Genomic DNA, 25,813 nt, shown 5'->3' with positions numbered 1-25,813 from the left:
GGTCATCTCGCGCGATAATTTACCAATTAATCCCATAAAATATTATTTGTTTTATTATCAAAATTATTACTTGCGCAGCAAAGTGTTTCTTACTACTGGTAACTTGTAACTCGTGATTTCTACAATCTCGCGGATAATATAACATTTTTTTTTTTTTAATTCGGTTGAGCAAAAGGACCTTAATTTCATTAAGAACACCAGTTACCGTAACGATACGCAAGCGAAATGATACAGCAAAGGAACCAGAAACTAAAGTTTCACGATAAAGTACTCAAATAGCCCATACTAATCATTTCTTTATGCAAACTAGATTTTACCCCTTTATTCCAACCCGAAGACAGAATTTTTGCCCGCGTCTGGATACTTCGATCATCTGTGTAGCACATCCACGATATACCACCTTTCGAGGCAAAGCTTAAAACCGCGCCCATAAAACGGCTCTTGGCTGCTCTCTATAATATTACATTAAGTCGATAAAGAATCTGTATCGTCGCGGGCCAAGTTCAATCCAATCTTCGCCGTCCGAGGATTAACTTCCAGTTACTTCCGTCCTCTTTTATAACACAGTTAGCCGTGGTTGGGCGAAACGCTATAAACTCGCGCGAGCCGTCAATAAACTCTACAGAGCAGTTTTGTAGAGAAAACCGAGAACGCTGGATTCTCATGGAAGGAGAGAATGCTGCTCGATCGAGGTGCCTCTTAACGCTTCTTAGGATAACGCGTTTAACCATCGTTTAATGCGTTCCGTGGAACGCCATTATTGGCGACCGATGAGCAGAATATAGAACGATGGTGTTTTGGTGTTTCGTACGAAGAGAGGAAAGAACGAGCTTTTGATGAGCGGCAAGGGTTTCTGTGATAAAGGAAAAAGCAGAGACGGGACCGTTATAAGAGAGAAATTATACGATAAGGAAGAGATATATGTAGAAGAAAGTATAAGTAGACAAGTAGCGGAAGTAGGTATCAATAAAGTCTAATGTCTCTTTGATCGGTAATATTCTGCTGGCGTTAAGTACGCGTTGAATCGAACCGAGAATCGGACGTGTACGAATTATACCGCGAAATTGTTTCGTGAGAAAGGAAAATACGATTTTGCTCGAAGAGGAAAAATTACGGTATCTTTGATTAAATTTGTTTCAATTTTGTCTTAGTTTGATTTAATTGAGAAACCAAAGGAATTAGTTAAACCGTAATATTGAAAAATGGAGGCAAAACAAATATAGAGAAATTTAATTGGTATCGGTAGTATTCAGCGCAACGATATTTAATCAAAGATAAAGGTATTTGATGTTTATAGGTAAAAGAGGAAAGGAATAATTACGAAAAAAGAAGGGAATTATTCTGTTACAACGAATCGATGGATATTTGCGTGGAGCTGCTGTACTCTTGAACATATTGAGAATATTTGTGATGGCTTTTAAAAGGAAACGTACGGGTCAGAGTTGAAAAACATTGCTTTTTGGGATACTTTCGCGATTTATGTTTCACGTTTCATACGTAGATTATTTTTTATACTCGAATATGCCTGTAGTTTTATCATTTCCTCTTATACAGACTTTCTTTGACAAAGTAAGAGCTAAATGTTGGTTAAACTATTTTTCAAACTTCGACTGTGAACAACTAACTAATAAGTAAATAACACGCGAACGAAAAAGAGAAATAAAAGCTTCATCTTTTATAGGTAGGAACAATGAATTATAAAAAGTTAAGAAAAGACAGTAGAGTAATAAAAAAATTTCAATATACTTCCGAGCCAATTACTCTATTCACGGCAAGAGTTACAGCGTAATTCAATACACGTTCAACGTCAAACAATTTACCTTACTTTTAACAACAGCATTCTATCATAATTTCTTGCTAAATTGCCTGTCCGCAATTTTCTCTCTCCTTTTTTTTTTTTTTTCGGCGATTTATTTATCTATTTCCTTTTTCTACAAAGAACGCTAGATCGATCTTGTGAAAAGGTACTATAAAACGACTAAACTTCCCCGTGGTAGTTCGGAAGTAGGAAGCTTGATAAACGAGCAAAATCGTTCACGAGAAAGAGAGAACGTGTCAACATCTGAAGAATGAAAAACATAGATTTACGTGATTCAGAGAACCACGTGGTAAAGACAGGCAACATAAATTTCTGATTTTCTTCCTCTTTCCCCCCCCCTCTCCCTATTTTTATTCAATTTACGTTTCAGCGCGTTTTATCAATTTCTATTACGACTACGATAGCGCACCATAAACCTCGTAGAAGGCTATACGCAAGCTATACAGGCTGCAAGTTGATTCGAGCGAAATAACGCGCGTCCAAACTAATTCGTGCGCTAAACGGCGGATTAAGAGCAACGAATGTATTCCTGTTTTCTTTTTAATAGCTCCGGCATTGGTAAATTCAATGGATTATACACACTCGCGTTTATAAATGCGAGCAATCTATTATTTGAAAGCACCGAGATTTCTTTTGAACTTCATATATATCGTCCTTATAGAACACTCGAAATATCGACGTTGTTGTTTTGGACATTTTTAGAGACATAAATAAAATTAGAGATTAATCGTAAATACTTAATAGGCATTAGTTATTAATTGTTAATGGTAGATTTAATAAACGAAGAGTTAATATTTGTAGCAAATATCGAGGAATGTTAAAAATAAATTCCGATATATTTACCATGCTGTTTTTAACAGAGTGGCCGGGTTCGCTTCATAGTCGCAGAATACTATAAAATCTTCAGTTTCGTTCACAGTGATGTTCTCTGGTTTAATTGTTACTATAGGTGGATCTGCAACAGACAAATTATTCTTTATGTTAAACGCGTACATATGCTAATTTATAAAATAAATATGGAGAAGAGCCCACTAACATTTTCACTGATAACGTTTGTATCTTACTTTTGAGTAGTCGTGGCTGTTTCGTTCGCTTGTATCGCGCCGTTCTTTAATCAGAACACGGAGATAATTCAATTAAAAGCGTCCCTGTGAAAATGTGGAAACTCTCGTCACGAAGATGAAAGAGCGGCGTTGAGAGGATCTTATCTCGCCGAGGTTTTATGCCGAAGCACGTGTTCACGTAAAAAGAGGAAACTGAAAAATATGACGTCACGGAACACGTAGCCAAATTGAAGGATATATAGCTGCAAAGGGAAAGGCGTGAATCGCGAAATTTACTATCCCGTTTATAACGGGTGGTACGAGGATATAATGATTCGATCGATTTTACACGCGTCCACTGCATTTTCGAGGAAACATCAAAGTAAAAATATATTGTCGAGAAGAGAAGGGAATTTAGTTGAAAATATCGAATCAATGCGAACAAAAGATTCAAAATTTCTCTAAGGTATAAAATATGTAAAAAAAATTCAAGAATAATCTCGTAAAAAATTTTAACGAACAAACAGGTAAAAGAGACCTACAATTGCAAAATTTGTAAAATAAAATTAAATACTTTGGAGGTTGAAGCGAAAGAAAAATATCATAGAAAATTTGCAATAATTTCAATCGTCCTTTCGAGAAAACGATATTTAATAAACACTTCTTATTCTTCTCCGTAAACAGATATGGCAAATCCTCGAAATGTCCAACTCTTACTCCCATAGTACCTGCATGGTATTAAAATAACGCACTTTAGGAATGTACGGACACAAAGGTTATCGCAGAGTTGATATCGTGCAGGCCGTAGAATTGGGAAATCCACGCGTCCGCCATCCGAGAATACGTAGCTGCGAGGCGTCTGGAATTAAAATAACGCGTGTGCCCTGAGAGAAGTCCTAGGAAGCGGAAGGTACAGCCTCGTCCGCGTTCCGAGATATGTTTAAACGCGACGGCACAAAATGCCCGGCATAAAACAAAACCCCCGTAAGTACGTAGTCGCGAAAGTGGCCTGTCTAAGGGGGAAGAGAAGCTGGAAACGCGCCAGACCCGCACGAGTTTCACGTTTCCAATCCGTGGATAGTTTTCCTGCTGGCTACGAAAACGAAACTTTCCCCTTTCCACCTATTCCGCCAGACCTAAATGGAAACACCAACCAGACGCGAGGCTATCCGTCTTGTCCTCCTCGTGTCGTTATGACAGAGAATCTTTTCGTCGTCTGGCTCGTGCAATCGAGAGATACTAAACGTTAGTCTGCTAAATGAAAGCATCGTTCGAATAATTATTAGATTTCATATATGAACAGATTAACCCTTTTACAGCGTAATAAAATGCCAGAGAACAGGGAGTGAACGATTTGGAAAATAATTATTTCTTTATGTAGAAGTTTTCCTGTATCTCTGGTGTGACGAATAAAAAAATATATACGCCTCGTTGACAAATATTAGAAAAGTTACGAAAATGTTAGCGAACCTGTAGAATCATTGGGGAAACTGTCAAATGTTTCGAGAACATTTATTATTATTTCGGATTTCGTATATGTTATTTCGGATTTTATATCGAACTCGCGTATCGAATCTCGCTTAGTTAGGTACAACAAAAATCAATTCTCTTTTTGTCTGTATCCGTTAAGGATAAAGAAGTTGATCTGTAAATAGAGAGAGGTGGTGGGAAAGGAGGAAGATGCTTTTATAACGATATGTTAAACTCGATAGAAAAACAAATTTATTAGGATTACGAAACGTTTTAGTATACATCTAAAAGCATGTGAAGGCTTGGTAGAGAAGTTTCGAGCGCAACACTAGTTCGTTTTGCTTTTCCCCCTGTGAAATTACGAGACCGCCAGTCGAATGAGCATCGAACGATCTAATTCGATTTAATTGAATCTACGATTATACCCTTTGTGCGAGAGCGAAAAAGCAAATTGGAGATGGTGCGATAAAACAGGAATATATACATGTACAACCGTGACCTGTGAAGTGTAACTTAATTTCAGGCCGACTATATTGGACGTTGATCAAACACCGCGAAAAAGTCTACTTCAGCCGCCATTTCCACCCCCGGAAGAACGTCGGGATCATTCTGTGCCTTTATTCCTCCGGATCGGTACAGTTAAATTACAGGCGATTCTTTACGATCTTTTTTGCGGACTAACTGTTCTCCGATCGGTGAAATTTCGTTCTAATCGTGCTTTCAGCGTTTAGTACTTTTCCAGAGACAAACGTACGAGAATAGTAATTTTATCGATGGGCTCCGATGACAATGGCTACGACGACTGTTTCGACGAGAAACGCATACGATAGCGATTCTTTCTTTTTTTCTTTCTTTTTTTTCTTTCTCGGTTCGCCTGATCTTCTGATCGTCTCAATTCGGTTTAATTTCGTTTTAGACTTTTAACTGATAGACTAATATCAGGCTACGAATTCTTACGCATTTATGCGAAATTTTGAAGATGCAAGGATACATAGAACGCGTGTGTTACGTAAAACTACTGTAAATATCTATTGTAGGATACTACTCGTTCTAATTTTTAGTAGATAAAATAAAATTTTATTGAAGCTTATTGAATTTTATTTCTTTACTTTCGTTCCGGAAATTATGAACTCGTCAATGTTCTGTAGCAACATATACTTATTTCATTATTTTTTTTTTTTTTTTTTTTTTGTATGTATTTTACATCTTACTTTTTATATTACACTGTAAACGTACGATGAAAATTAATTTTGATATTGACTTTTGCGTCTCATTGGGTGTTTAATTATTGTTTATTCGTATTTTTGGAGATCAATCAATGTTAAGAATGTTTACTGGATTGAACTGAATTTTTATAATAAATTTCAATTACTGCGAGCCCTCAAATTCATTGTTTCGTACTTTTGCTACGCTTAGTAAACGTAGGATTCTGGAAACTATGCAAAATTGTTTTGCAGCGGCTACCTTTCCATCCCAGAAATAACGTTTGTTTGTTCAACAACAACAATCCTCTCCTTGGTCTTCCAACTTACTTTTTAGTTGTTTTAATATACACCACAGTTCCACAACTACGTAAGGTTATTTACCACGTTGTATTTCCATTCTAAAATTAACATTCCCTTGCTCAACATTTCTCGAACTTTATTCTCTAGTCGTTTTAATATCATATATGCTCCTCGCCTGTACGTAGAATTACTGTATATTTTAAAAATGATCTTTGTCCTTTTCCTATTATCCTTAACAACGTTAAATCCAATGTTGCCGATTATATTAAAAATTTTTTTCAAAATTATTATCGAAAGAGTTTTTATGAGATAATTATATATGTAACTTTTTTCCTTATAATAAATTTATTGCATAAATATTTCAATAATTTTATAACACGTAGAATGATATTGTTCAAAATCGTTTCATGTCACGATACTTTTGTTAGATAATTCTATACATAATTTCAGAACGAAGAAATACGTAGAGCAATATTTTTGAAGTTATCCTATGCTGAAATAATTTTAGTCGATAAATTTTATTAATAATATGCAACTTCAATATGCAAGTTAAAAAATCTCTTCCAATTCCCTTCCAAACAAAACATTCTAATTTTTTTAACTACGTAATTCCTATTATCGAACATAGCTGGAAGCCATTTCTCCCTGTTCCAAAAGCGCGACGATTCCGGATATAAATACTCGTCCGCGACATGGTGCAAATATCATAAATTCTGGACAAAAGGGAAGATGCATCGTTATCTTGCTCGCAGCTCGTTACTGCAATTTAATTGCGTTCAAAAGGGCGGGGAACGGGTGAGATTAAACAGCAGGGGAATATTTCGCGACCGAAGACACATTTAGCTTTCTTGCAGACAGCTTTCTTAACAGCTTGATGAGTCATAAAAATATTGAAATCAAAATTTATTTTGAAAAATTACGCGATCTTATGTATTACTTTTTCTCAAATAGTTGTTTGTCATGCAACGATTGATATCTTTTTTCGAAATGTTCCCTTATCAAGAATATTTCATCTTTTTTTTTTTTTCGTGACAATGTGGACATTTTAAGGCCAAAAAGAACCGAAAATAGGGAAAGAAGGTTATTAGATTTTAAATACATCGCAGCCCCTTGACTCCGGTAAGAGGTTCAGAGCTACGTATAATCCGATCATTCCTGTATTCGTTTATTATAATTACATATATCCGGTTTTAATAGTGCACTACGCGTGACCCATATTTTTCCGCTTTAGCCGTTAAAAGACTTAAACGTTTATTGCAATCTATAATCGCCTTTTAATGGCCACTAGCGTGCGTTAACTATTTGTGATTTCGTTACTAATGGGGGTGACAGAGTGTCCACCATTAAGTAATCTCTATCCCTGTTCACAGGCTTGCAATTTAACACGCGTAATTCACGCCCATTTGGATATATATACAAGATTTATACGTATAAACGAGGACATCCTAAAACGAGAATGCGCGGTAAAACATTCGAAAGGTAAAATGAGAAACAAATTACCGGAAGATTATATCGCGAACAATCTTAAGACGTTTCAAGTATTACGTTCTCAATTTTGTTCGTGTTCTCAAGAAACACGTAAAAACTTATAGAACACGCGTTAAAAGAAGAACTTTACATTTTTATACGGTGCTGTATCGCATTCTTTTTATAAATACTTAAACTGTTTCCTTCTTTGAGAGACTCGATAGAGAAAGGCGAAGCATAAAAATCGTTGGACGAGCACTTTATGCGTCCACGACGAGGCAAGCAAAGGGAAAGGAGAGTTCGTTATGGCGGTAAGCAGGGACGGATACGTCAAGAATTATGGTTCACTTACATAAAACTTCGATGGTTATCGATTCTATCATCGGTTTCATGTCTTCAGAACGTGTAACTGAGTTCTCAGCGTAACACTTGAACGTTCTTCCGTTGTCGTACACGGACGCCGTAAAAGCCAGAGAACTTGTGGTCTGCAGCGTGCCATCCTTCTGCGAACATAGAACGCGAAAAAGATATATTAAGTCGTCGATAGCATCATCTGTTAACGGAAAAGCTGTCGACAGGGAACATATCTCTGGATGTTATGCCGTAACTTGCAACTTTACTTTCACTATTCAACAAGATCTTTCACGAGCCGTAGTGAACAATGAGTCGATCGATTCTTCGAGCCACATTGCTGTTACACGTGCGGAAAATCGTATGAAAGAAATGGGACACGATAGGAAATCTATGGGAATAAAATTAAAGCCGTACTCGTTGCTGCACCATCGTACTGATGCAACACAATTTAATTTCACTGATTTCTCGTTGTCTTTGTATACCTATGCGTCGACGTACAATGCACAGATAATCGGATTTTTCATCATTCGATTGGAAATATAAGCAGATTTCATGGGAGAATCTTTATGCTACTTTTTCTTTTCGAAAGCATTTGTTTTGATACTCTTGTAACGATAGAAAATATACTTCGTCTTAAAAATACTTATTATATACGTAGAAGTATGGTAAAATAGAAAATTTGTCTTGTCGAGTATTCTCGATCTGATAATCGTAAACTTAACCACGAGATATGTATAATTTTATGTGCTAGACTAGATTAGCTGCGTAGTGGTGATACATGTATATGAATATGAGTATGTCGAAGTATGTGTGTGCGCGGCGTCTCGAGAACAAAGAAATGTAAACTGTTCAGTCGATTAACAGTCTGGTATGGAAGAAGTTGAGGCAAAGGAAGTGCTGAGACGCGTGCAAGTGTGTATCGATGAATATCCTTGAAATCGTTAATCAAATGAATATATAACTATTTTAATATAAATTCCAAGTGTGAACTCTGTGTTCCTATATCATTATTTCGGCAATTAAAATCCAAAATTATCAACATTAACAAAATATCGTCAATTTCTAACCAGCAGGAAGAATATTTATTAAATTTTAAGTAAATTCCAAAGAATCGACTCTTTCAACCGAAATATGTTCCTCTAAATCAATTTCAGCCACCAGGATCTTACGTATAACCAATTTAATAACCCTCGGCTATTCAAAAATTCAATAATATAACTTCGGTTCTCTCTCCTTCTTTTTTTATGAACAAGGAAAAAGCCGCAAGAAAAGAGGATTAATACCACGTTTATACCTGTACCGTCCCACGAATTCATCAGCTTATAAAATTCCACGATCTATCGTAGAACGACAACGTTATTGAATTTTTCTTCCTGGCTTCGTCGTTTAATTTAAATAGTGACATCCCCTGCGAGCGTTGAGCAAGGACAACGTCATTGAAAATCCTGCGACCATTTCCACCGAACGTATTTTTCAGTGTGTTGTTCACGAGTCATCGTGCACATGTGCTCGTTCCTCCGCGAAACGGAACCGTAATAACGAGAAAAATGGCAGAAAGTAAAAATAAGAAAAAGACCCGCCCTCCACGATTGCAGTGTGACGTTCGCAAAATTTCTCTTTGATATTTTGCGCTGGTAATTATTTCGCGAACAATCGTGTTTGCTGTCCCAAGAGAATCGTGAAAACGATGAATATTGGATTTAGTAGAGACTTTTTGTGATAATCCTATATAAATTTTGATACAGTGTCTTTTGCCAGAATAACGAAATCGATAGATTGTTATTGGAAATGTTTAGTTTGCTTGTTTTTGCAAGATTCGATAAACGTCTCGTAACGAGCTCATTCTGAGACAAACGATAATTTTTAGTCGATCGTAAGGTGTATTATATAAATATTGCGGAAATTAAAATTATCATAAAAGAAGGAAATATTCAAGTTTAAAATATTTACCCACTAGGAACTGATAAATTTAAATATACAGGAAAAATCATATTAGTGTATAAAATCATTTTATAAAAATTGTTTCCATCTTCTAAGATACAATTATTTATAACAGAAAATAGTTTATATTTAATTTTTTTAATTTAATTATATTTAATTTTCTATTGTTAGACTCATTTTAAGTATACTAGTATACTCACAAGTATACTAATGGCTATTGATTCACCCTATGTACGAGTGTTTATCCTAACCGATCGTAATGGAAGGCAGACCGAACGACCAAGTCTTATCGTTTCTTTGATAACGTGTCGGTATGCTGATGCCGTGAAAACGTAAGAACACAAAATAAAGAAAACAAAACATGGTGAACTAATACGAATGTTGTCACCCCGTAGAATCAATAATGCAAGTTTTCAAGTGGGTGGCGCCGTGATGTAGGTGCAGGCGCGGTCTAATTCAATTACCAGTCACAGTTAATTAAAACTTACTCCTAGTTTATAACAACGATCAAGAATCTCTCGTTGCAACTGTAACGCTCGTTATAAAGAAGCTTTTTGCTCTTGTTTCTTGAATTCTGACGATTTTTTTAAATGCCAACAGCATCTTAAAGGGTTTTCTCTTTTTAGCAGAAGAACTGTTGCCTGAATTACTTAAAGAAGAATATTTCCGAGTCTGGCAACCGATTAATTATTCGAGCAAAACAAAACCAAAGGAGAACTAACTGAAATAACAATAACGATTTGTATAGAAGCAGAAATATTTAAATGGTGAAACTTTAACAAATATGAAATTCTTCAAAATTTTTAGCTCAGTATATGGAAGCAGAAAAGGATCTGCTATTTTATCAACGTGAAAAGAACGTTTTACTTTTCAACTTGGCAACTAAAAAAAACATAACACGATCTGTATAATGGTTTATCACGTTCTAATTCATGACACGACCTGTCATGTATCTTTCGAACTCATGAATCGCCGAAACTAACATTTCGTTTATCGAATCCATCGTTTCTTTTCATAACATCAACGAAACTGTATCTCGATGAACCAACGGCGCCATTTGGTTGCCGATATTCGATGAACGTTCCGGACAATATAATTAAAAATGTAAAATCTCGATAAAAAAATTATATTACTCGCGATATTATAGAAAGCTCTGTACTTCCCATTTTTTAAATATATTTTTCTATATTATGTTACTTCTGCGCAATTTTGCACTTTCAAACTTCCTATAAGCGGATAAAAATTAATTATAATATTTTCGATTTAGAAATTTGCATTACCGAAACGCGAAGCGAAATGATTACGTGAAAGTAGAGAAGGAGAAATATCTGCTACTTCTCGGCTGTTCAACGCGTTTATATTCACTGTAAGTTCGCTGAAGACGAATTGCTCGCACCTTCTGTTCCATAAATTCGGATAGGTCGAAGACGGGAAGAAGGACGAAACGGATCGAAGCTGTCCAAGCGGATCCGCTTAATCTCGCATACACGTCGCGGCTCGTTTGCATCGGCGAGCATTTGCGGCATGTAATTGCTCGGCCCTATGTAAATTCTGTCTGTTGCCACGTATACCACCGCCGTACGACTCGATCGTTACGTCACCGGTGCCATAATCAGCTACTCCGTAAACGATGCTAATTATGATACCACGACGCGACGCGTACGTGGCTGCACGCGAAACGATGACCGTTAGATATCTAAATCTATATAATTGCGATAACGTAATCCCTAGCTCTTTATTGGGTCAACGATTAACGCTCGTTGGTTCTCAGCTCGAGCTAGATCATCTTCATCGTGCGAATGAAACATAGAAATAAAATAGCCTTAAAATTTCAACTAAAAATAGCTTACAAATAAATTCCAAATTACAAACAATGCGTTCAACAACAATTTGAATCTTACCGTTCTCCTCGGACCGACATGACCCGAAATGAAAATCGTATTTGCCAATAGATGTTATTAAAATATAAATAGTTCGATGTATTTCGATTTTACTGCTTTTCGTGCGCTTCGTATTTTTCGCAAAGAAGGTATTTGAAAATTTGAGAAGAAAATATAAGCGAGAATCAATGGGATTGCATTTAAGAAGTAATCGTTCGTAATAAGAGTTTTTCGCGTATATCGCAGCCTATTTATTTAAAAAAGGTAGAAACGTAAGAAAGCAAATAGAAAATAAAGCGAAGCGAAGAAGGAAAAAGAAAAGGAAGAAGAAAGAGCTGGACGACTAAATAAGGTGATCCGATTTCTTATTCAGCCATCTAAAGTTGAAGCGACTTTATAGCCGCGGATATTGCCATAATGGATTTATGATGGTGGCGAGCCGTACAGATTCTCCTATAGGTACGTGAACGCGTTATTACAGTGACATGCTACACGAAATGACGTATAATGATTTTCCGATGCGACAAGCCTGCAACATCGTATTCATCTGTGAAATTACTTTTTCATACGCGTCAAGCGATACCTGATTTTGTATCGTCGTACGCTCGTATGAATAATCGTCAGCCGATTACCTGAAATTTCACGCGTCCAACTTAAAATCAAAGTTGCATGATTTTAGCGCTATACAAGGTTTACAAGCTGCCAATGGTTTACATTCTAGTGGACATAGGTATAGGATCGTTTGACTTAATGACGCTATGTGACGAGAACAATAATGAAGTTAAACCGATCGAATTTGCTACAATGAACCAGTGGCCGTGGTGAAAATGATGTTTGTGTCATGATATCAAGTTACTCTGATGTATTAGTGATTGATCGATTAAATAACTCTATCGCGCGAAAGACCGGTTTCAACGCAAATATCACGTATGTGGATTATCTGTCTAGTATTTTGCTTTTGATCCTATTGTGTCGAGTGTTTCAAACGTCACAAAATAGTGCAATAGTAAAAGGTATTTACTCTTGAAATTCGATATTTTTGATTAGTTCGTACACAAACTTTACACGATTCAATTAAATTACATAGAAGCCAATTGATCGAGTTCGTTTAAGATTAAGTATTTGATAGTTGAAAAATTAGATACAAATTACGTATTGTAATAATAAAAACTGCATATTTATATCTTTCTCAGTACGATTGAAGAAATGAAATCTACGTAAATAATTGTTACATCCCATAAAAGACACAATGAGTAGTTTACTTTTAAAATACTTTTTATATTTTTGAGTATTAGTTTAAATATCTCATAAATGTACAAAGACTCGTACAACGTCTACTTTCATTTGTTAATCAAGAACTCTTCCACTTCATGAGAGATGTCATGGTGAAGCGAAGTTATACTCTGCATATAAAGCGTGGTGTTTCCAATTTTCACGGAGTAATGAAAATCTCGATCAGAAAATAAAGGGAATATGCCTCGGCGAACGACTGGAGCCTCGCGTCTAATCGAATTAATTCGAGTCGAACGGTTTGAAGGAATCGCGGGTTGAAATTCGCGCGAAATATACTGCATTTGAATAACTGCTTTCTCGCTTCAGGTAGCACCAACTGCGAATTCTGTTTATTCGTTGGCCGAAGTAGTTTATTGCTCGTGAACTCGTTGCAAGAGACATCAAGTCGACTTACATAGCTGGTACGGCACTTTGTTACTTAAAATATGCGTTCGAGCTGACGTCCAGACGCGTTAACGCCACTTCGCCAATCGTCCATTCGATAAAAGAGAAAACTTCGTAGAAGAAACGCCATTAAGAAATTTTACCTATGAAATAGTAATGTAACTCAAAGCTGATTTACGCGACGTGATTTAGCGAAAAGGATCGACTCCTTTTTAGAACGGTGTTTACGAAAGGAAATATAATATAAGGTAATGTGAAATTGAAAATTTCTTTGATAAAGGACAATGATATAACGATATATCGAATCACTATAAATGCATATTAACTTTAATAAAGAAGTTTTTAGTCGTTAAAAGATACATTTGCTTTTAACGAAGAATATTAAAGTATGTTAAAATTATTACCAACGATGCACAAAATTCTTTAGATATTCGAAATCTAAGGAAAAGATTATCCTTTATTTTCTAATAACTTTCAATCGTATGCTAATAATTTCAATGTTTATTAACTCTATAATCATTAATCTATGTTAAATAATCTCAGCAACGGTAAAAGTAAAATGTATTACGTTTGTGAGTTCATCGCGGATTATCGAGCAATTTTATCTGGAGTTTACTGTCAGCTCCTATCTATTATTCTATGTCTCTTCCTTGCTTTCTATTTGATTATAACGACTGAATCACGTCTTCCAGAATAACAGTGCGGTTCCTTTTAAAGATTTGTGTCTTGCACGCGAGCAGAACAAAGAATTAACAAAAGGGAATAGTTGCATCGTATTGTCGCGTTAATTTCGAAACAGTGACGCTTAGTAAGTTTCCAAGTCAGTACTCACATTCTCCTTGACCTTCGCCTCCTGTATCTGAATTCTGTCGTTACTTTCGTTCAGAACCTCGGTACCGTTTTGCCAGGTGATGTTCGCGGCCGGCCTGGCTGCTAGCACAGTACATTCGAGCATAACTCTCGTCCCTTGCACCACGTGGCCCACCACCCCGTTCAAATCCATCTTCAGCGGCCGAACTGAAAAAGATGTCGTTTTGTTGAGATATTTAAGAGTTTGCGGGAAGATAAAGGGAAGAAGACAGAGGAAAATGCGCTCTTAGCGTGTAAAGATATCTAAGAATAATCGAAGATATTTAGAATTTCAGGAATATTGAGGTTTAAGAAAAATTGATTTAATTAATGTTTAAACCTTAACATTTTCGTACCGTCGAACATTCAAGTTTTCGAATCTTCAAATATTAAAATGTAGAAATTTTCACATTTTTACATCTCTTTGCTTTCAAGTTTTCAAATTTCGATACACTAAAACATTCAAATTTTCGAATTTTTATATTTTCAAACTGCCTTCTTTACGAATTTTCAAATGTTCGTATATTTGTGCCTTGCTACTTTAAATATCCTGTTCGCTTTCTTTTAATATTCAGGTCCGCCGCGCTTTTTTTACACATAAATTTTCACGAACCCCTTAAACTACCCCAAGAGAACCTTACTTACTATCAAATCAACGTATCATTCGACCCACAAACTTTCATAAACTTGCCCGAAGGAAACCTTAATATAGACAAAAAGAGAAGCAAATTCGTTTGAAAATAAACGATGATCCCCGAGAAGGAACGTGTTATTCAGAAAATCCAATTATCGTGTTACGTCAACTTGGCGGTAATACACCTTTGCCTCTCGCCCTTTTTCATATAACGCGAACTCGTGGTCGCAACTGATTCATGACACGTTCTCTATGCTTGTTACGTGTCAGTGTACGCAGCAACACGTGTACACATGTACACAGAGAAATACAGTGTCAGGCTGAGCTGTCTAGTATAGACGATCTAATGCAATATCCAAGCTGAGCCGCTGTCTGCATCTTGTATCTTCTATAAGAATAATATAAAGGTGGTGCAAGCTGCAAGGTGAGACAGCTGTAAGGCACGAAGAGATGGGGTAAGATTGAGAAGCTGGGGGGTTGAATAAAGAGGAAAACTCGATGGGTGGACGAGGAGTGCTGGAAAATCAGAAAGTCAAGTTGCATCAAGAAATTCGAAGGAATTTCTATCTGAGATTTTCATTCTTCACGCCAGACTTTGTTCTTCCCGTCAAACTTTTGAGAAGCTTTTTGAAAAGTATTAGCGATATGAGTTGAATTCCTTAGCTCAATTATTATCATTGATTTCTTAGTTTCTTACTTATAGTCAGTTTGAAATAATTGTCATCTACAGAAACGAACATTTTCAACGAGTCTTTGTATTTTGCATAAACCGTTGAAACTTTTTCTACGAAATATTAGTTTCGGTTTTAATTTTGTGTTATAGGACTGAAAGATTTGGATCGCGAGAATTTTATTTCGTAACAAAATACTGGATCGCTGCAAAGGACCGGACAACAGTGTTATTTTTACGAATTTCCATCCGTTTTCTCGTTCTCAAATTTACATTTTCTACTCCAGGAACAGGTTCAACCAGATGTTCTCTCTGAAATTTCCTCGGTGCTAGCTCTGCTTACTACGTTCACCAAAATTCCTCTCCGATGCATTAGCCATTCTTAAGAGCACTTGCCTCGACACATAGACTAAAATATTCACTCACCGTCATCATTCGACTCAATTTGCAAGTCTCTATGCATTTCTCCCATCTTTATAAACAATTTGGAATTTTAAAACATATCAGCGATTGTACGACGCGAGTAAAGAATCAATTCTCAAGTAAAGGCGCAAAGTATTACAAATGTTCGTTAAAGTGCCGGCAGAAAGTAATTGTATCAATTTGATCGAAGATGAGATTAAAACGAAAATTAAACGCAAAATCAATCCTTCGGTTTCCCATAAATGAAAAAAAAAATTCTAAATCTGGCGATAAGCAATATTAGAAGCTCTACTCTATTTCAAACTTTATTATCACTTAAAAAGTTCGAACTTAATTCTATTATGCGATAATATTGCACATGGTTACTAAAAAAAAATCCAACGTTTTATCGGTATGGAACGTTGAAAAAAGAGTTTTGAATTTATGAATGGGGGTTGTTCTAGCTAACAGAATTGTCCAAAGATACCGAGTATCAGGATAGGGCGACATATTGGATAATTGGAGAAACCGAAGTCTGCGACAGACGGCTGTTCAATAAACGAATCAATCGACGTACGACCACGTTTTATTTCCACCTACGATACCAGTTACGTTTTCGTTACGTTTTTGCCTTCTTTCACCCTTTCCTTTCTCCCTCGTTGCCTTGGCTCGATTAAACGGTCTGCCGCTTTTCTGTTTGCATTTTATTCGGCCCTCTGATTTGACAGCGTCCCGTACCACGAAACTTCGATCGAGCAATTTTTACTTGTAATTCCCTCAAAGCGGATACGTTTTTATAACTGTGCCGGAATTATACGCGCATTTGAAACGGTCGACAAGGGATTGGCAGGTTCGAGAAATTTTCTTCCCCGGGATTATTGCCGATATTGTCGCGTTTATAGACACGTGCGCGTTTTCTTTCGCCTTTGATGATAAATTCAGGACCAGGTTTTGTACATTTTTTTGTTTTACCAAGTTTTATTCAATTTGATACCTTTGTTCGAAGCTGTCAAGTCTTATGATCGATATTTCACGCATTTCTACTTGTCTCATTTTTAATTGTGAATTTATTTCAATTATTAATTTATTATCAAATAAATTGCGAATCTATTTATTTACCAAAAGATTTTTCTGTTTCGTTAAAAGATTCGATTTGTTATAGCTATCATAGATATTACATATCATTTAAATTAACTAGAACGATTAATTTGCTATACTTCCATCAAAAACTAGAGAATATGAAAACTGATCCAGCCGATTACCACGTTATACGACTTTCAAGAGTTAATTTAACCGACAAATGTAATAGGTATAAGTGAACGGGAAATATGTTCAAAATTCAACGCAATAATTTATTACGTTTCACCTGAAATTAACGTACACGTGGGAAACACATCTACAAGGCTTAGACGTCATCGTAATTAACGTTTCCAATTATCCATCCCTCAAAGCCAGCCACGCGAAGTAAGACGAGAAATGGTAAGCAAAAGACGCGAGTATATGACGGCATAGCGTTCGGTGAGAGGATTTCCGCGTAAATTTCGCCAGTATGGCTCACGTTCGCGCGAGTTGTAAAATTTCTAAGTGGCTGAGCAGCGTTTACTCTGCTATCGCTATATAAATCGTAAAATCACGCTGTGAGGATTTTCGAAAAAGCCGTAAAAATAAAGTAGGCGAGCGAGCGCGAAAACGTTCGTTTCGTGGTGTTAGGCCCACAGGAAATGGAGAGAAGAAGTTGTAGATGGGAAGAGCTCGACTTTTGTCATCCGGCGGCCGTCCGTGTAATTGAACTGCGGCCGAAAACGTGTGGCAATTTGTGGATCACGTTGCATCCAGTCTCTGTAAACGTTGCGATCCAAGTAATAAAAGGCTTTCGATGGAGATAAGCCTGAAATCCGCTGGAAATTCCTCATCGTTTCCAATTCTGTCTGGATATCGAGTTGAAACAAAGAAAAAGAGAATTCTTTGGTCGTAAAAATTATTGTTAGCTATTCGTGTGAAGAGTAAATGACGAAGGAAAACACGAGGAAACCTGATAAGTTCGTTTTGATAAAAAGATGTTTGTCTTTCGATTTTATGTTAACATCTTACTTATCGCGATATAAAAATTCGACGACTGTAACACGATTCAATAATATTTTTCAAACGAAAAAATGTACGAATTGATTAATTATTGAGTTTTTGCAATACTACGTGCCGAAACGATATAAGGATGTAACAGTAATGCTTTGTGTATCTGTTATTAAGGCTAATCCAATTATCAAGTAACAAACAAGCTACGATAATCTCATCTTGTCTCCCTATTGTTAACTACTACTTCGCTTTACCCCTGGCAGAAGATTGATGCCATGCAATCTTGCATGTCTAGCAATTTAATTTTAATGAAGTTTCTGATCACGTAAAGGAACGTAAACGAACTAATGGTAAATATGAGCTGGAAAGTTTACATATGAAGACGAAGAAATATTTCTCTTTTATTATAGTAACATACTAAACCAGAAAAATAAATATTCTTCTTTAATAGACTTATGTTTTGATAATTGGACCAACTTCTTTAGATAAGAGCCCTTGGAAAGAATTAAAAATGAACTCTAATGTATAACTTGTCAGGCATTTTAAAAACTGGATATTTGAATTAATCTCGTTAATAATTTTAAACTATATTAAAAATACTTAAGTTCAGCAACATTATTAAAACTTTATCGTAATACTGTCTTACAAAGTCAAACACTCTTTTACTAAAGAATTATTTTATAACAGTCTTTTATTATAACACCTAATCTGAAGGATCCGAAGAAAATTACTTTGATTAAGCGTATGATAATTCAAGAACCTACACAGATCTTTATTTGAAAAAAGTAATTAAAATACTGAAACCTAACGTCACTTAATATCATAAACAAACTGCTATACAAGAACAGTCCAGTTGATAAATCTCAATTAATATCATCGATAAATTATGACATAAGAATGGTCCAGCTAATAAATTCATTTCTTCTCCACGATTGTTTCTCTACCATCGAAACTGATAACGAAGAAGAATCCGCCCGTTTCGGTAATCACCGAAACGGTTACCGAAACGAACTAGTTCTTAGTCCATTCGTCCTTTCTTCCTCGGCAGCCGCGAGCTCAATTTCCGGGCAGCAGCCGTCGAGATACTTAGTCCAGGTACTCGGCATCGCTTCCTGTACCGCTGAAGAAACATTAAAAAGTTCACGTGCAAGTATCCTTCGGCACAGGTCTCCTTTCCTCTCTGCACGAACTTTCTCTCCTTACCTTGCCATTCTCTTCCCCTTTTTTTCCTCTTCGTCCTTTATCCTCGTTTCTCTATCTCAGTACGCTCTTCAGCGAGGGAAATACGGGGAAGTAAGTTTCCCGAGGCGGTTACAGGGGAGATAATTCTCGAGCGAGACCAGCGAACGGGCAATCAGCGAAACGACGCGCGGCAAGAACGTGAAAAGAAAGACCGGTCGATCCGGAATAGAGAGCGAACAGGGAATCTAATATCGAGGATTGCATTTGCCTTGAACCGCGTCCTCCACTTTTCCTCTTTTACCCCCTTCTCTTTTCCTTTTCACCTTTTCCTTTTGCCTCCCACTCCATCCCTCTTCTGCCACTTCTTTCGACAAACGCCGTAGCACGAGGAAAGCGGAAGAAAAAAATGACAAAGATCCGCTTCCCCTCTAGCTCTTTCCCTTCTCTTATATTTAACGAGCTGCGCCGCTCCGACGGTTTTACAGAAAGCAACTCTCCTCGCGGAACATTCACACTCGTATACAAAGACGTGTGCGTATACGTAGAATCGAGAAAACGGTTTATCGACTTTGGCTCGAGCGGTTTCGAAGAATAATAGAGAAATTTCTCCGCGGGAGGTAATACGATTTGCCCGGGACAATGGAGAAAAGCGAAAGTGATTTTCATAAAAAGGGAGAGTTAAACGAGGGTTGAAAGACAATTCTTCATGATCGTTGAGTTACTCTTTTCGAGCTATTCTTTGCCTCGATTTTGCCCGTCAGATCGCTGGATTGTGACGCTGGTTTTTGTAAGTGGATCCCGGTAATTGGTCGAATCTATCGGCTTTTGTAACCGATTTGTAGCTTTGCCGGCGTGTTTCATATAATTCTTTGATATTTTTTATATAATAATTCTATGATACAGGAAGTTTGTTCCTTAAGATGGATATTCAAAACGAACATTTAATTACTGGATGTTTACTCGTAGATCGAGAGAAGATTGCTAAATTAAATAACATAACGTAATAAATATCCAAAATATCCAAAACGAAACGCTCGTTCTAATATTTAGAAGATGGAGCACATTTGTATTTGTGAATTTTACATAAACATTTATAATGTATTCATTACACGGTCTCACATTTAGAAGATGAAACGCGTTTCCGTTTATGAATTTTACAGAAACCTCCACGATCTACTTATCGTTTATTCCCTCCTCTTCCAAACCCTAAATCTATGCTCAGCAACAAGATTTTCCTCGCACCATCCTAATCGTCATTTATGATTCTCTTACACCGACCGTCAAAAACCACTTCTCCCTCGACTGACTATATTAACACCCCTAAACTCGGTGACTATACTGAACCACTCGAGCGTGGACAGATTTCCGCCTCTCCCTATCAAACTTTCTCCCTCTCTCTCTGTCTCTCCCCCTCTCTTGTCCCCTCGATCGATCATTTCCTCCTCTCTCGAGCATTGTTTGCTCCCCAATCAATTATCCTCGGCGATTTTTTTTGCTCTGGGGGCGAGAACGCGGTGGAAAATTTTTCCAACGACCGCGGCACCAGGCATCTGGGAGAGTTGGCAGACTGGCAAGCGGTTTCGTACCAGAGTTTTCCAAGTCCTGGGATGCGATTTCCGGCTCTTGTTTGCCCCTAAGAGGCGGCGTGTCTGCAAACTCCGCACTCTCTCATTCTCCTTCCGTGCAGGTGTGTGTCTTTCGAGCCGGCCTTCTCCGGAACCTGACTTCGCCAGCTGTGCCGGCAGCTGAGACTTTCGCAGATACGTCGCTCGCGACCACTTGCAGCGATTCGACTTTAAATCCACGGCAAGTCGTTAAAAGCGGCTTACTTAATCGATTTATTCGCACCACACCCATCCCCATTCCGCGGCCTTTCCACTCGATATTGGAAGAGAGGCAAGTTTCGAGGTGAGAACCCATCCGCTCGGTTGAACAGACCCTTTATCGGCTCCGTGGATCGCGGACACTCGGACCGATTGTTTTACGCTTCTGGATTCATTTACGTCGTCCGAGATACACATCTCTTTCCTCATCCTGAAAGTACGAGCTGTGAATTTGTTGCAACTCCGATGATTGTTGTTACGTTCTATTTAGTCGCCGACGAGAACGTAGCGTCAACTGACGTTTAATGCAACTGGCAATAAGCTCCACTTTCGGCTAACCTGCTACGTGCGGGAATACTGGCACGGGAGAGGATTAATGTTCGATAGACAAAATGATAGCTGATTCTTCGATAGACAAAATGATAACTGACGAACGGTAATTAATTTACTCGATAACCGAACGGTAAATATTCTCATACTGACTTCTCTCAGTCGCTACATTTATATCCGTGGGAGATGAAAAAACGTCAGGGTCTTTCTTTTGAAAATGTTTGGGAAGATCCTCAACGTTTGTTCAACTGCCGACTTTGTTTACAATTTAAATTGTCACAATATCGTTATAAAAACATAATATAAAAACATAGTTAGATGTAGCTTTTAGCGGCTTTAACTGCCTTTCACTTTAAATACTGTAAACACGGTTTCGAATAAATGTTTTAAATTACATCGGTTGAAGAGAATTTATCAATTTTACTTTCGCGCTACGGATCGCGGGACGTAACAATTGTATGTTTGCTACGTCGTACGCTGATATACTATGAGCCGTTCACACGACAAAGTGGCTAAGTCCACTTTTTGAAATTTTAATGCCAAAGAACTTGTCTTATCGTGTACAATTTCACCGATTTTCTCTACGTTTTGTTTTGTGTTTAATCGATTTTGGCGAGTAAGCCGCTCATATATAGTGTATAGTATATTTATATATCGAATCAGTTGGTTGGATGGTTGCCCGATTCGTCAGATGCACGATTAGTAGGACTTCAGTGGAAAATGTAAAGTACGGCTTTAACGCGAAGGATGGATTCGCGAATCGTTAATAGCGAGTGGAAATGGAGAGTTTCGTTATTTTTTAGCAAAGCTATTTTTTAGCAGGTAACGTATCTTTTGATTAAATAATGCCATTTGAATATAGACGAGATTTTAAGAGCAACTAGCGCTCAGCTTTCTTATTGTGTCTATGATTGTATGGTAACGTAGATGCGTAGAATGTGCCGTATAACGTAGGTGGAATGAAGTGAAAATTGAAAAGAACATCTCGATTCTTCTGTTATTTTTGTTATTCTCATAGTTTTTTTTTTTAAATAAATTTTTACTTATTTAGTTATAATATTCTAATACAACATTTCTCTTCATACAAATCCCTGTTCTCCAAACAAACGAAGATCACTCGTTGATCTATTCGTTGGTTATTCTAAAAATTCTTCGTTAAAAATAAAGAAAGAAAGAAAGAAAGAAAGAAGAAACTGGAAATCGAATTCATTATTATATCGAGCTAGCCATAATTAGCGACCGGAGACTCACTTGATACATCACAAAAAGAGAGGTGGTTATCGATGCGTTTGATAATGGCGATGCAGAGCCATTTCATTGAATTTCAGATAAAAATGATGATTATTCGTGCGCGATTAAAGCTGTTGGTAGTCGATTCGTCTGGCACGCCGCTTAGTAATCTTGAGTAATTTATGGGCAATCGCTGACTTTATAAACACGACCACCATTGCCAGTTGTATGAAAACTAGCGCGTCGTTTGCATGGAAACAGCGTGTCACGATGCGGCCGGGCATGTTTCGCGTATACCAATTACGTCTATCGAGAGCCTGTTAAATTCATAATAACAAGATTCACCTGGAACTATTTCGAACGTTCTCATCGATAGAAATCCTGCGACGTTTCCAACGGGATACAATTTTTTGCCCATGAAAGGCGAAACAAAAAAGCAGCTGGTGTTGCTCGTTTCGTCGGTTAAAACAGCCGCAAACTTTGTTGCATCCTATCAATAAACCGCGTAGGTTGAAAGTTTGGACATGGAAAGCTCGACGAACGCTAATTTTTATGGCTCGTTTTTGGGATCGTGAATAAAACGAAATATCATGTCGTCCAATAGAATTTTTGATGGAACTGTTGCGCTATATTTGTTAGTCTCTAGAGTGATATGAGATCAGGAAATCCTGTAGTTCGAGATTCGAATATAGGACATACTCAGCCACAAGTATGTACATCGAATCTTCTATTTTCGTTTCGTTCTGTTAAGTGTCGTTTTGATTTTCAATCGTTAGATTTGCAAAGAGGCAATTAACCAATTTACGTTGATGTCTCATGGAAATTGGGAAACAGATATTTTAGAAGATTCGTAGTGCGTAGATTAGATTTAGCAATGAAATTAGCCATCTTCGATCGATATACGTATCATGAATTTTATAATATAATTACTTTTCGTTTCGCTCGAATTCTACTTAAACCAGTCTCCGGTCGACATCGGTTAATCTTACTTAGTCAATTCCTACTTACTCAAGATGGTTTCCAATCAAGTTCACTTCATCACAGTCAACTTCCTGCAAACTCACAAACCAAGTTTGAGCTCCCATCGACTGCAAGAAGTACTATCTTCGAAACAAGTTTCATTGTACAATTTGAATACGACCACCGTTATGTATATACGTATATATTTGCACATAGTGACGAAAGACAAGTTGACGAAGAATAAATTTAATTACTTAAGTATATGCTGAACTGAACATTTTCAACTTATACCTACTATTTTTTAAATAATTGTTTTAACTGTTAAAATCATTCTCTTCTCATAGCGAATAATAATAAATAGATGTAAAGGATTTTATTAAAGATCCTTAGATTCTAAAAATTATTAATTAAATCGTAAATGAATTGGATCGTCTTATTAATAAACAGTTAAATAGCTCACAAATTTCTATGTGAAACATTCTGTTTCGTCGTAACACGCGCTAATATATTTTATACGAAAAAATAATATTATCGTGTCCAAATTCTCCAATTTACATTTATTAAATCTTGCAATGAAAGTAATCGATAATTTCATGTAACATTCGGTCAATCCCAATATGAATTAATAATAGTTTTTTGTATCGCAAGCTTCGATTACAAACAGCATCGATTATACATTCGTAAACGCGATAGTATAAAAGTTAATTTTAAACACATAATTACGGATGAAAATGAAGATAATCATAGGAAAAAAGAACAGCGGTTTACGTAACGCGAAGGCTTGCAGAAATCGTATGTTAAATTATGCGTACGCCGGTTTTGTTAATTAAATTCGAAATAATCTAAATATTACATCGTTAATTACACACGTCGTGCAATTTAATCGGAAACGATTATTAAACGGAATCAAGCATCCCTTTTACAACGAGTCACCTGCAGCAAAATTATTCCTTCATTAACGAATAAAATAAATAATCATTAACGCGATTATACCGAATTCGCTGTCGGCATAGTTCGACAATCGCACGATACTAATACGCAATCTGTAAATTTAATATCTACCGATTTAATATCCATCCTGCGAGCTTTCATTTAAATTTGTTTATGTTTCGCCGATTATTCCGTTAAAAATACGTAATACGACAAAACGTAATTTCAATTATATTTCATTAATTCTTGACTCGAAAGTGTACAAATTATGTATATTAATTAGTGTTAAAAACAGTAGGATATACGTATCTAAATATCCTCGTTTCGATCAAATCGCATTGGAATGATAAATTCGTTAGCAACGGATACGACAACGGTACAAGACAGAGATCTTTGCTGGCGTGTCAAAGACAAGCGAAACGCGTTCGTCTCGTGACGAACAAATTGTCATTTGCGATTTTCCTGAGTATTGGATACTTCGCGTCAAAGTCTCCCGTCCCTTCGTCCGTTCTTTCTTTCGGGATAATCCCACGACACTGTGTAAAAGGAAAATTGATTTGCCCGGCACACGACAAACTCTCCGGTTTCCTCGACTCAAAGTTCCGATTTATTCGCCTTCGAGGCAAGCTTCGCGTCTGTCTCGCGTTTACACAGGAACGAGCGTCGGCACGGAGTTCGTACGCGCCCGCCTATTCGAACACCATAATTATTCCTGTCAAATTATTTACTCGTTAAACCTATGTGGAAGCTATCCGCGTCGGTAAGTTACACAGAATGTGACGTTTAGAATCGTAATTGGGTAGATCCGGATTTTCCTTAATATTCGTCTGTTATTCTTAGACATTCTAGGATTTCGATAATTAGGGATTTTCCTTTCTATCGTGCATAATGGCCTTCGTTTAAATATCCTTTTGCCTTGTCAGTTTGATAAAATACATAACATTAATATTTATAAGGAATTTTATATATAGAAGATTTCAAAGTTATCTATCTGTACTATAGATTGAAAATAAAATGAATTCTACGCCAGAATCATGGGAGAAAAACGTAACAAGTCGCATATTTTATGTTCTACGGAGTTGATCTGTTAAAAAGATAGGTATTTAATCAGATTCGATTTATTCACTTGCGTTTATGTGAAACTATGAATTTACATAAAATTTCAGAATCTACTACACGTTACAGCAGTGCGATTAAAATCTATAATAATTATTATTCAAATTTTATCATCTACACGGTTCAAGTTTTCCTCCAAGACCGTGTTATCGTCCTACGAACAGGTAACAATAAAATACTGGAAACGTCAACAGAATTCCCCCAGAAACTGTCCTAATACTATCATAAATCAAAATTTTCCTTCCCCCTCGATAACGTTATTCGAAGCTGACGAGAAAACGATAGGACGTGAAAGCTGTTGGAGTACCAAGGCGAAACGAGGGCTGGAAGAGAGGGAAACGAGCCTCCCGGAACTTTAACTCTTAATCTAGTCGTCGTTATGGACGGTTTTGTGTTTCTCTCCGTCGTTCTACGGCCGGATATAACTCCGGAAAGTTCGCGCGGACATGGAAGGTTCG

General features: G+C 36.9%; 2 protein-coding genes across 13 annotated transcripts in view; one reads left to right on the top strand and one right to left on the bottom strand.

Annotated features, from left to right (window-relative positions):
- Nrm (neuromusculin) overlaps positions 1 to 25,813 on the bottom strand; it is a 427,671-nt gene that overhangs the window by 69,124 nt on the left and 332,734 nt on the right. For all 11 annotated transcript variants that reach the window (XM_072016774.1, XM_072016776.1, XM_072016775.1 and 8 more), the window contains 3 exons: positions 13,989 to 14,173; positions 7,657 to 7,807; positions 2,663 to 2,774 (listed from right to left, as the gene is read on the bottom strand). In XM_072016774.1, coding sequence (XP_071872875.1) covers positions 2,663 to 2,774; positions 7,657 to 7,807; positions 13,989 to 14,173 — 448 coding nt within the window. The remainder of the gene's footprint in view (positions 1 to 2,662; positions 2,775 to 7,656; positions 7,808 to 13,988; positions 14,174 to 25,813) is intronic.
- Kar (monocarboxylate transporter 10-like protein kar) overlaps positions 1 to 25,813 on the top strand; it is a 195,950-nt gene that overhangs the window by 136,840 nt on the left and 33,297 nt on the right. The gene's annotated exons all lie outside the window — the stretch shown is intronic.

The sequence above is a fragment of the Bombus fervidus genome, chromosome 14 (assembly GCF_041682495.2).
Source record: "Bombus fervidus isolate BK054 chromosome 14, iyBomFerv1, whole genome shotgun sequence".
NCBI classification, from domain to species: Eukaryota; Metazoa; Arthropoda; class Insecta; order Hymenoptera; family Apidae; genus Bombus; species Bombus fervidus.
The sequence above is the reverse complement of the archived record's forward strand: the minus strand, read 5'-3'. Positions and strand labels throughout refer to the sequence as shown.